At 38.0% G+C, this 13,690-nt stretch overlaps 1 protein-coding gene across 2 annotated transcripts in view; it reads left to right on the top strand.

Annotated features, from left to right (window-relative positions):
* LOC135215482 (UDP-glucose:glycoprotein glucosyltransferase 1-like) overlaps positions 1-13,048 on the top strand; it is a 267,287-nt gene extending 254,239 nt beyond the window's left edge. For both annotated transcript variants that reach the window (XM_064250239.1, XM_064250238.1), the window contains one exon: positions 12,710-13,048. In XM_064250239.1, coding sequence (XP_064106309.1) covers positions 12,710-12,747 — 38 coding nt within the window. In that variant the 3' untranslated portion in view covers positions 12,748-13,048. The remainder of the gene's footprint in view (positions 1-12,709) is intronic.
* The last annotated feature ends 642 nt before the right edge of the window (positions 13,049-13,690 follow it).

Here is a 13,690-nt window from a genome sequence, read left to right as displayed (position 1 = left end):
ATTTGTACATACCTTCTACTAGATATGTTCTAGATTTCTGCTGACAAAGAGGGCTCGGTGCTGCACTGGCGGCCAGTCACTGTTGTTCAGTAAGGAACTCTTGTGATATCTTTTAGGGGAGTATTAAAATTTTTTTGAGAATTTTTGTATGAATGAGTTTTTCGTTTCGAGTTATGGGTTGTTTGTTATGAGTTCGGGGATAACTCAGAACAATTCTATATACTAACTTGGTGGTTAGGATCAGGTGGTCGGGATTGGTTATGCTCCTTCACAAGGTGTGTTGTCATAGAAGTGGTCCAGTACCCATTGACAAAGTACTTTAGGCTCTGCCGAGTAAGCGGTTCTTATACCCATCGACAGACCCACAAGAACTCTAGCCATAGATCTAATATCTCGCTAAAGTCTTGAGGTGATGCAGACTACCGGGCTACAGCCACGAAGTCTACCACCTATCAGGTAGGAACCAAGGTTTTTTCTTTTATACCTACAACATATGTTGTTTACCTGTCTATTCCATATTAGCTGTCTCTGACCCTCCACCAAAGGGTGCCAATCAGCTATGTATATATCTGACAGGTAAGTTCATTGTATGAAAATGATATTGTTATAATACAATAAAGTTTCATACATACTTACCTGGCAGATATATACGATTAATGGCCCACCCAGCCTCCCCGCAGGAGACAGGTGGAAGAGAGAAAATATGATAGAAAATGGGAATGGTTCCTAGTCCTGCCGCCCAGGGCAGGCAGGTAGATCACCTGACCTACCGGTAGCGAGTGGCGCGAAATTTGAATTTCTGTCGGGGACGACGGAGTCTTAGCTATGTATATATCTGCCAGGTAAGTATGTATGAAACTTTATTGTATTATAACAATATCATATTTCCCTTTCTTGCAAACTATGTAATTGTCTACCGAAAACTTCGGTAGTTACACATCCTCTATTCTTCGAAAACTTCGAAGTTAATTCATTAAAAGCGTATGCCGAACCACCGATCCAGTACTTCCCTGTAAAAGTCGGCCCAGAAGATCGATGGCGATGAAACACGAAAATCAAATCAGGAGGGAAAGTAAACATATGTTTACATTCGCAGTGACAGAGAGAATCTGATTAGAAAACGGGAATGGTTCCTAGTCCTGCCACCCAGCGGCAGGCCGGTAGATCACCTGACCTACCTGTAGCGTGTGCCGCGAAATTCGAATTTCTGTCGGGGACGACGAAGTCGATAGCTATGTATATATCTGACAGGTAAGTTGAATGTATGAAAAGTAAAAACTTTAAAATTGGTTATAATTCTATCATGTACAAGGATGTTCACTTACACATTAGAAAACTGTAACTCCCAAAAAATTTTAAGAGTATAGTGTCTACACAATGTTAAATATAGTTATATTTCTTTTGATTCTAAGCTTCAGGTACTTGCCGTAGTACAAAAAGTATTCTGAAAGATAACTGCAATAAATCTTGATGATCCACAAACAACATAGCTTGGTTAACCATTGCACCATGGAACAGAACAATAAACTAACGTAAAAGACAAGCCCAACAATGTCCTTGGTGCAGGGGTGAGGAGTCGGGATTGAAAGTAAATTGATACAAAACCACTTTCTGTAGCATTCTTGACTGGTACAAAGATTTTCTCAAATGTAGGCTTCCTTATGTGGTGAGAAAGGCTACTTCTGATTGTCCTATTCTGAGAATGTAGCCTAGCCTATCTCCCTGTTGTGGTCCTGGAATGCATTTTGTTACAGCACCTTTTCAACAAATAGACTATCTTACTGAAGAAAGATCCTGAGACACAGTATATATACCAAATATAATTAATGAGTAGCAGGCCATTGGGTTAGTCGTATAGTTGCAACAAAGTTTTGAGTAACATCAAAAGGGGGACTTGGTACTCGGCATGCTCAGGAATCCTCAAATCAAGCCTTACCTATGGTAGATGTAATGATGACAAGTAAAGAAGCACTAACACAGACTCTAGAAGAAGGCACTTACTACAAGTTCAGTGGGACTTCTTGTCAGAGGGTGGCCTGGATTCTTCTCCTTACAAGAGGAAAATTGAGATAGGAATAAAGGAGGATAAGGAAGAAGAAAAGCACTCTCTTGCAGCAATATCAGTGGTTGATGTCACAGGGGCACCTTGCACAGGAAGGACAACTGCTCCTAAAGGCCCAACAGATTTACCGTATATACTCGCATATCATGCGACTTTTGAAACCTAATTTTGAAGCTAATTTTAAAGGGGTTGCATCATACACTCGGTATAAAATTAGCGTACCTTCTATGCTTTCCCAAATCGGCAGATTGCGATAGTTACTACCGGAGGAAAACAGTAGATCTTTTAAAAAGTCATGCTTTACTTGTACTTCACTATATCCAGTGATATGGTATGCATTCTCATATTACTATTGTATTTTAAAATACAAAAGAGCGATCGTGCGCCATTTGCATTATTTTGGTTTATACAGCATGTTTAACTATTCTAGTCTAACCATCTATAATTTCCAAATCAGTTGATTAAGGCACAATACCGAAGGAATTTTTACTTTTTGTTTTACTCGGTAAAAGAAACATTTGTTACTTGAACTATTATTTTTATTTTATGATACGCAGTCAAGTGAAAATTTATTAAAGTAAACAAAAATGCATAAAATTAATAAACTAAAATCCTCCAAAGTGGCTCTCCGTGTCCGTATCATCAAATACTGCTCTGAATTCTTCGCCATCAAGGCAGTCATATTCGTCATCTTCCAGATCTTTGATCATTTCATCTTCATATGGAAGGTATAGTCTTGCCACCGTGGCGAGCTCTCTGGTGTGGCTTTTAAAGATCTGCCCTTATGCTAATTTTACAATAACAACAACTGCCCGTGTTTGACAGACCTTTGAATGTCCTTGAGACAAACCCCGAGGCTATAATTATAAGATTATAAGGGTTTTGTTCCCAGGCCCGTACTTTAATCTCCTTCCTACTCGGCCTGCTCTCTCTCTCTCTCTCCTAAATCCTCAGCTGTCCAAGCGAGAGCTTTTTTTATGGGACAACATAGGCCCGCATTTTCGCATTTTCCATAACCTAATTATTTTGTATACGATTGCCCTTTCTCGGCTGTGAAGTTGATGTCTATCCATGGCTGTGAGATGACCAGGAATAACTTGTAGTTGGTGTCAAAGTCACTTCACACTTCAGTCAGGCCAAAACTTTGCCATATCGCATTCAAGCAATATTCAGTCAGTTTCATATCTATTATTATGTCAGAGAGAGAGAGAGAGAGAGAGAGAGAGAGAGAGAGAGAGAGAGAGAGAGAGAATATCTCTTTGTATACGATTGTTTATTTTCTCACTCGTCAAACTTACTGTGTTATGCTTTATTTCATATTTCCTTGCTCACCAATTTATTCTATACCTACGATATTAAGAAATCAAGATATGTGTAGAAGGGAGAACTGCCTCCAGACTGTACAGTCAGTATGGATTTAAAGGCACGTGGAACTGGTTGAAATATTCGCAACAGCACCAAAATGAGATGCCATGGTATAGAAAATCTGACTCCGTTTCTTATTACATAAAAAAAACTTTATCAATCGTGAACTTACGTAATTTATCTAGAATTCTCGCGTAACGGAAAAGATAATATTTTGATATCTGTAATGGAGAAATGGTTTTATCTCTGTTGTTGTTATAAATTTGGCAGATATGCGATCAAACACGTGGGAGGACCAAAACAGTTGTTGTTAGTCGCTGGGGATATAAAGGTTGTGACCAGCAGACAGAAAGATTAACATTTTTCCAGAGATTAAGGAGCTGAATTTTGTTTTGAAGCTATGTCAACCGCGTTAGTAAATAGGTATCATCTTCTAAAGAAATTGTTTTTCTTTTCTTTTTGTGGAAGAATCTTCAAACCATTTTGCATTCAAAGTAATGAGAAGGAATCATTCTATTCTTCATGTAATCAGTAAAATACTTACACTAATAAAAACTAAAACTACGTATTGTATGCAAAACACACACATCATCGTTAGCTTCACGTGTGTAAACGTTCATTCTAAGAAATTCACAGAGTAGTATAACTAACACCTGATTGGTTGGTTGGTAGCCATGGAGATCTGTTATCCAATGAATGCCCTCTGCTTCTGTTCTATTTATAGACATATGCCGTGGATGGCACTAGTTTTGAACGTTACCATGTTCGTGATTTTCTGACTGCTGACGGCAAAAATTACTCAATAATTTTCTTTATATAATTATTTCTTTGTGAAAACAATAATATAATATGATCATTTTAACTTTAATGTATAGTGGTATGAAAAATACCAGTGTGTCGTAGCGATGCGTCATCAATATAGTGGTATGAAAATACCACATGGTGTTGTAGCGATACGTAATCACGAAGTACAAATCCTTTTCCCGGACCATCCTCAAAATTTTACGACTCTTCAACTTCAAGATCGATATGGTGAAATATATTATATAGTCATACTTATTGTTAAAATTCACAAGTTGAACTGCAAAACATTATTATATTTTGATTGTCATGTACATATATTTTTTGCATTTTACGGAATGTTTGTTTTGAAAATAATAGCTATTAGTGAACATATGATATTAATCGTCCCACTATTTTGTTATAGGTGATCTTAGTTATCTCACATTCATGTAACAGTATTAGTATGAAAATTTATTTATTTAATAAACTGTAATTAATAAATAACAATAATGAAAAACATTAAGGGAAAAAATGTTTTTGCTGCAGTAGTGATGTTTGTTTGATTATGTATCTGACCTCACATTTCCGAAATCTGAAAAATTCCAAAAACCGAAACATCGGAATGTGTGTACTGCACATTTTTTTAAACACGCACACAATGTCTACACATTTACTGATACCCGGTTGGTGAAAGACTCAAATTACTGTACAGGCAGTCCCCGGGTTACGACGGGGGTTCCGAAAATCGTCGTAAGCCGGAACGACACTTGGAAATATGCCTTAAACTAAGAAAAAGTTAGAGAGACCTTACTGTGTGACATGCAAGTATTGCATGATGTGTAGTGTGGTTATTTCAATGGCAAAGGATGGTTCTTGAAGGTATAATTCTTTATTAAACTCTTGTGACACTATAAAGCACAATGTACTACACTTAATCCTTAGGTTAGATTATACACTAAACACTATATTATGCACTGTACACTACGTAGTACGTATGTAATCCTTTGGTAGATCCTGGAGTACACTAAAATCCCAGTCTGGTAGCTCTGGAAGGTAAAAGTATAACACAATTAGTACAAAATACTACACAAAGTCCTGAATGCAATATGTAAATTATAGATATCAAGAGTAAAAGAGTTAATGTATGTTAATTAATTCCTTACTTTTAGTTTATACCTTCCACTTTGAGTTATATCAAGAGTAAAAAAGTTAATGTATGTGAATTAATTCCTTACTTTTAGTTTAAAGTTGTCATGCTATGTAACCCTGGATGCACAAAGTCTTATGTGGCCCATAGCCTACATCATCAGGGGGTTCTGGAATGTACAAAAATAATTAGTATGTCAGTAAGTACTCTATGCATAGTAAGTTACATACAGTAATATGCCCCATACAGTGGGTTAATATCACATATATAACTGTATAAAACTTAGTTAATGTATGTTAATTAATTCCTTACCTTTAGTTTAAAGTTGTCGTGCTATGTAACCCTGGATGCACAAAGTCTTATGTGGCCCCATAGCCTACATCATTCAGGGGGTTCTGGAATGTACAAAAAATAATTTTGTCAGTAAAGTACTCTATGCATAGTAAGTTTACCATACAGTAATATGCACCATACAGTGGTTTAATATCAACTGGTACGTATGCATGTTGTAAATGATTGGTCTACACCCCCTGTTCAGCAGGGAGTGTACAGTAGTATGTAATTCCATGAGGGACCTTGATCACTTATCCATGTGAGAGATCTTGGTCACTTTTTTTTTAGTACGTATAAAACTTACTTAATGTATGTTTTACTACTATGTATAATTCCTTACCTTTATGTTATGTAGTAACCCTGGACAAAGTTTTATGTGGCCCCATAGCCTGCATCATGGAGGGGGTCCTGGTTTTCTGGAATGTACCAAAAAAGTATCAAAGTTAAGTCATGTATGTATGTTTAGTAAGTTACATACAGTAACCATACGTACAGTGGTTTATAACATGTATGTACATAATCAAACTTGGTTGGAAATTCCTGTAAAAAAAAGTTATGTACGTATGTAATACTACTGGTATTGTTAAAAAACCGTTACTGTTCATACTTTGTTACACTACATGTTACATGTGATACGTATACTTTCCTGAAGGGTTTTTTCCATCCAAAAATGGTGCTTCTACTTGTAGTTATCCCTTGATGACACTTGTAGTAATTTGTTAGTAACAACCTGGAGTTGTGTGAAAAATGTTGGTTCTGGAAGGAAAATGTAACAAAATTAGTGTACAAAATAAACACTACAGAAAGTTGTGAATGCAATATGTTAATTACTGTAGATATATCAAGAGTACTAAAAGAGTTAATGTATGTTAATTAATTCCTTACTTTTAGTTTAAAGTTGTCGTTCAATGTAACCCTGGATGGACAAAGTCTTATGTGGCCCCATAGCCTACATCATTCAGGGGACTCTGGAATGTACAAAAAATAATTTTGTCAGTAAGTCCTCTATGCAGAGTAAGTTACATACAGTAATATGCACCATACAGTGGTTTAATATCACATATAACATGTACGTAGTATAAAACTTAATTTAGAAATTCCTTACATAACTTACCAACTTTTAGTGAGTCTCAAAGCTGCTTACCTAGGTTGTGGGAGATGGAGGTGGAGGTGTAGAGCATTCATGATAAGGATGCATTCCAAACCTAACTTCAGTGTGCTTTATCACAGATAACAGGCTAGGATGATGGGCAGTCTGGAATGAAGAATTAATATTAAAGGACAGTATGTAACCACTTAGGTGTACAAAATTTATTGTACGTATGCAAACATTAAACACAACTGAGAATTCCTTACCTTCAGCAAAATGAAGATATGTAGGCTATGTAGAGGTCCTGGTTTATGTAAGTCACAGGTGCATGCCAGTCTGGGAATGAAATAATGTAACTAGTAGTAACATATGATTATAGTATGTATGTTACATACATAACATGGTTATTACATATGTAATAATAAAACATTAATAAAAAAAATGTCCTTACCAAATTCTAGTGGTTGGCTTGCTTACTGGGATGGCCATATGGTACATGAGAGTGGGTGGCTGGGCTATGGAGTGGGATGGGCAGGTGCTTGGGAGTCTGGAATGATAAAAAATATATAAAATGATAGTTACTACTACTGTAACTACTGCACATGTTATTACTGTTTGACATATGTAGTTTGTGTAATACGTATGTTCAATATAAAAAATGAAGGAATTCTTTTACCTGAAGGAATGGGAGAGGTGATACTATTACTCGTATCAACTGATTTGGGCTCTGGAGAGGTGATACTCGTATCAACTGATGAGGGAACATCTAGATCTGGAAAGAATGATAGGGTACATAAATATATTATAAGGTGGATGTAATTGTAGCATATGTACACTTTTAATAAAATTTCTATTAGCAATTTATAAAACATTTTATACAAATTTGTCAAGGATTCCTTACCTGATGTATAGGGCGAGGCATCAAAACCATGGAAAGGCTCAGGGTCATCTGGGTCACTGTCACTAACAAAGGGGTCTGAAATGAAAAAAAAAATAATAATAAGGTTATGCAACATCAAACACATTGTACCACTATGTAAGTTAGTGTATGTATGTATGTAGGGTGTAAACAATTTCCAACATGAAAATGAGAAAAATGAAATTGCTTACCTGATTGTACACGTACAGGTGGGCGGGCTGATACAGAGGGTCCAGGTACAGGGGGATCTGGAACTGTCACAGGTAGTACAGGGAGATCTGGAACTGTCACAGGCAGTACAGGGAGATCTGGAACTGTCACAGGTAGTACAGGGGGATCTGGAACTGTCACCACTTCTGCAATAAAATTACAAATGATGAAAATTAATGAAGTTACAATTTACTCTTACATTTAGTTGTTACATTAAAAAATTAACACATTTTAATATGTACACTATGTAAACACATAAATTAGTAAAACAGTTCAGAATTCCTTACCAGGACTAGGAGTGGGAGGTGGTGGTACTGGAGACTTGTGAAAGAAAGTGTCAAGCCTGGACTGCACACTTCTCTTCGTCTGCTTCTCCTTCAGGGTCTCCTTGTAGAAAGTCACCAAATCCATGATTCCTCTCTTGATTTTGTCAAACCTAGAAACGTTAGGGTCTTCTGCCTCAAAAGAAGCCAAGGCTCTCTCCAGATGAGTAAAACCCTCTGACAAGCCTTTCACAGTTAATGACCTGGGTTTTGGCTCTGGTGCCGCCTCCTCTTCCTCAATCATTTGTTGTTCAAGTTCAAGTAAGTCCTCTGCAGACAATTCCTCTCCATGGGAAGCAGCAGCTCTGTTACATCATCAGGTTCAAGATCTAGTTTCAGCTCTTGCCTAGGCCTACGATCTTCCTCGTCACAGTCTCGACGTCTTCTGCCTGGTCAAAGCCTTCAAAACTGTGCACAAACTGTGGACACAGTTTCTTCCAGGCCCCATTTAAAGTGGTCGTCTTCACCTCGTCCCAAGCACTTGCAATATTTTTCACTGCATCAGCAATGTTGTAGCCCTTCCAGAATTGCTTCAGTGTCAACTCCTTGTTAGCTTCTATGGCCCTCAAAGCAAAACGTATGGTCCTTCTTAGGTAGTAAGCCTTGAAATTAGCTATTACTCCCTGGTCCATTGGCTGTATCAGCGATGTGGTATTGGGTGGGAGGTACACCACCTTCACATTAGGATGCATGTCGCTCAAAAATTTGGAAGGGTGACCAGGGGCATTGTCCAGGACTAAGAGGGCCTTAAAAGGCAGACCCTTCGAAGTCAAATACCGCTCCACTGCTGGCACGAAATGGTCATTGAACCAATCTTCAAAGACCATTAAGGTAACCCAAGCCTTCTTGTTTGATTTCCAAAATCACAGGGAGTTGACTCTTGAAAATGCCCTTGAAAGCCCTGGGATTCTCGGCCAAATACACCAGCAAGGGCTTCAGTTTCAAATCACCACTTGCATTGGCCCCAAACAGCAAAGTCAGTCGCTCCTTTCCAGCTTTATGGCCAGGTGCTGACTTCTCCTCCTTGGAAAGGTACGTTCGATTTGGCATTCTCATCCACATTAAAGACTTGGTCAGCCGTGTAACCACCATCCTTAATTATCTCAGCCAAACCACCTGGAAAACTTTCTGCTGCTTCGCTATCAGCACTAGCAGCTTCACTTGCAGCTTCACATTATGCAAATTTGCACGAGCCTTAAAACGGTTAAACCAACCTCTACTTGCGGAAAATTCACCACCAGCACTGCCTTCGCCAAAACTTTTTCACTACTGCCTCATGCAGCGCTCTAGCCTTCTCCTGGATCACACTTAAGCTCACCGGAACACGTCGCTGGTTCTGGTCCTCCAGCCAGATCATGAGCAATTTCTCCATTTCAACAATGCTCTGGCTACGTTGCTTCTCGTTTATCACCGTTGACTTCATCGGTGCAGCATCCTTAACATGCTTCAGAATACGTTCCTTGTCCTTCACAATGGTTACCACCGTGGTCCTGCTCAAGCCTAAAGAACGGCCTATTTCGGTGTTAGTTTCTCCCTTCTCCGAACGCTTTACCACGTCATATTTGACCTCCATCGTGATGACCTTCCTCTTCTTGGATGAACTATCATCGGAGGAAGTACTTTGGCGTTTAGGAGCCATTGTAAATTTGCGAAAATGGCAAGGAATTTCAGCAACGTCTTAGCACACAACCGACTGAACTTCAGGCAGACACGCGATTGAAGTGGCGTCCTTTCGTATTGTTACGCTTGGCGTCCTCGACCGTCCGAGGTCGTTGTTCGGTCAATTTACCATACAGTTTAATAGCGTTAATTAATTTATGCACCTCCGCTCAAAAACTAGTTCTGCATATGAGGTATCGTTAAAAAGCATAACAAAACGTCGTAACCTTGGAATTTGTGTTGTAATCTAACCAGAAACTTAGTTTTTTTAATTATGTACTGGAAACAAGCAATGATTTTTCATTATATTTGCGCTTTTGGACTGTTTTAAACTGCGCATCCCAAGCTAGTGTATTCATTCGCCCGCAAACTAGTTCCGCATATGCGGCGTCACTAAAAAAATTCAAAAAATACGAAAAAAAAAAGTGTCAAAAATCATCATAACCTCAAAATTTTTGTTGTAATGTAACCAAAAACATATTTTTATTATATACTGTGCTAAACTATAAAGGATTTTTATCATAGCATGCGTTTTTTAAAAGCGTCGTTAACTCGGAGCGTCGGAAGCGTCAGCGTCGTAACCTCGGAACAAGCGTCGTAACCCAGGACGGATTTTCCATTGAATATTTAAGAAAAAGCGTCGTAACCTCGGAACGTCGTAAGCCGGAACCGTCGTAACCCGGGGACCGCCTGTATTTATTCCTGAGAGAGAGAGAGAGAGAGAGAGAGAGAGAGAGAGAGAGAGAGAGAGAGAGAGAATGATTTACGACTCAAAGGCATGTTATTTTTACAATTATTTTATTATCTTGGGATTCTTTTTTAATCTTGAGATTTTCTATTAAATTCTCAAGATTAGTAAGAAAATTACCGTAACTTGACTAGCAGCAGCACACATCTGAATGACTCGGCCATTAGCATGCCAAACCACCAACCTTATGAACTGACGCTCTCGGAAAAGGAACTCACATGATACATGAGATACATGACAAAACCACTGTTTATTGGTGAAAATTTGGGGGTCGCATGATATGCGAGATCGCACGTTACTCGAGTATATACGGTACCTCGGCAAACGCAGCCAACGTGTTAAGGGTTGGCAGAGGTGAATAACATCCATGTGCCAGGGGGGGGGGGGGGGGGGTGGGGGGGGGGGTGTCGTCTCATCTTAGGAGAACCTAGCATGTGCACTGACTTGCCACAAGGCATGAACACATTTAGGTCACTTGCCTTCCGATGCAAATCCCCTTCTTGTTTTGTATGGTATTTTTACGTGGTTATTTAGCAACGAGACCAACAGCTTTACATGGCTTCCGAACCACGTCAAGAGAATTTCTATCACCAGAAATACACATCTCTCACCCCTCAGTGGAATGCCCGAGAATCGAACTGGCTGCCACCTGCCAAAAGAGCGGTGTGCATGTGAAAAGAACAGGGTGATATTCAGACGAAGAGAAGAAGCATCAGAGGAGGTTCCGTGATGTCAGCAACACTGGTGAAAACTCAGCCTTCCCCCTCTTATCCCCAGCCTTTTCCATTGCAAGAAAGACCAATTCGTAACATACTCCTTACAAGTTGCAGATCTTAACCCTTAGGAGCCTGATAATAAATCAATATGCAGCACCCAAGGCCAGCAAAACTTTCAGGTCGGCCAATTTCAGAAAAATCACCTCAGTGGACAGGAAGATATGCAAATGCATATGGTATTAGAAAAAAATTCTAAAAAACTTCCTTACCTTCCACTAGATGTTGAGAATGACTACTATTTTATAACCCCTCTTTTACCAGACAATAGTAAATTTTACAAAGTTATACATGATTTTTCCAATATATTTATTTTATTTTGTAAAATTATAATTATAACTCACACAATATCAAAACAGATAAGAAATACAATTGGTAACAAATTCTGAGCTTATTTGTTGTAAAATATTCATGGAAATTTACCGAGAACGAAGATGCAACAACTTTTTTTGGATTTATACATCTTTTTTCAAATATTTCTTTGCACTTTTCTTTCTAAAATTACATTTATAATTGACATACTATCATAAAAGATATGAATTAAAACCAACAGCAACCCCTGGGTATATTTATGAGCAAATTTACAAAAAGACATCAAGTGAGACAGAGGCACTACATCCTCCCTCGAAGTCAAGATCCCAACTAACTCAATCATGAGCCACCCAGTGGATATTAGCCAGTCTAAAAGTTGCCATTAGTACATTTATGGGCTATAGATGTAATGGCACCTCTTTCCCACCTGATTGCCCCAAATCAATGGCGCGTAATATTGTTACTCACTATGAGTTTCTCTGTTGTCCACCCAAAACCTGTTATTGCTACTCATGTCAGCATGTCCATCCATTAAGGGTTAAGCCTACAAGGGAGTAATAACAGTTGGGATCCACCTAAACAGGGTACATGAGGCTTAAGCCCTTTACATCTTAGTTCCAAAATGGAAAAATAAACAAAACATACAAAGCAAAATGATTTTCCTACTGGACAGTAGCTGGAAGGCAGCAAGATTTCCTCACATGATGACAGCCAAAGAAAAAGGCATTGATTACAACAGGGGGAGGGGTTAGTTTTCTGCCACTCACCCTCCTACAGCTCACACTAAGGAATGCTCCTACATTTAAGGTGATGGTTTGTATTTCTATTGAAAAAAAAAAAACAATTTTATTACTGCAGCAGAAATATTAAGTAGAGTATAATGAACCTTTCAGTATATATATAATTGGTATCTTCTTAAGTATTTGTGTTGAATTTTGTTTATTTATACATGGAGAATCTAATTATGAATTTTTACTTTCCTCAGGTTCTTCGAGACATGAATCAGGACATGTTGAACTATGATATTTTATTTGATTTATTGTAGGAATTTTTGTACATGTAAAATATGGTTGTGTATTAAATCATTAAATTATTTAAACTAATGTGTTATACAGTAAACAATGAAATTATTGTTATTGAATTAATGTTCATGTTTAATGAAAAGTAACTTCAAGGTTTGAATTTTTGTGTGTACAGTAGCAATACATGAATTAATTGTGACATTCCTTTAGTATCTCAGTTGGATACATGTGCATTAGTTGAATTTTAAAAAGTCCTTGTGAAAGATTTTGTAAAAAAAAGTACTATAAAAGTTTTAAATAAAGACTAATTCATTTTCCTAAAAATTGGTAGGAACCATGGGTATTTTTGTTACTCCAGAATGTCATGTCATCAGAATTATCAAAAATGAATCTGGAGTTTCTTGCATGTAGGTATGTGGCGCATAATGTGAAATGCACATATCTACATCAGCGCCTCAGTGGCGTGTTTGGTATGGTGTTTGCGGCCTACCTTGGTGGTCACAGGTTTGATTTTCGGCCATTCCATTGAGGAGTGAGAGATGTGTATTTCTGGTGATAGAAGTTCACTCTCGACGTGGTTCGGAAGTCACGTAAAGCCGTTGGTCCCGTTGATGAATAACCTCTGGTTCCATGCAACGTAAAAACCATACAAACAAACATACCTACATCAAATGGATCTGGTTACACATTCAACAGGCTATATCATTCTCAGAAAAATAAGCAATACACCTAAGACTTGGTGAAAATAGTGCTACATAATACAGTATTTCCCAAAGGAGAAGAAAAATAATGAATAAAGCAATACACCTAATATTTAGTGAAAATAGAGACACATTACACAGTAGTTCCCAAAGGTGAAAAGAAAATACTGAATAATCACTTTCAAATAAGGCAAAGGCCATTTTTTCTATTCCAACCTGAATGTTCTATATAAAACTACAGGT

This window comes from Macrobrachium nipponense, chromosome 5, assembly GCF_015104395.2.
Source record: "Macrobrachium nipponense isolate FS-2020 chromosome 5, ASM1510439v2, whole genome shotgun sequence".
Lineage (NCBI taxonomy): Eukaryota > Metazoa > Arthropoda > Malacostraca > Decapoda > Palaemonidae > Macrobrachium > Macrobrachium nipponense.
Note: the sequence above shows the minus strand (reverse complement) of the source record. Positions and strands in the feature narration are given on the sequence as shown.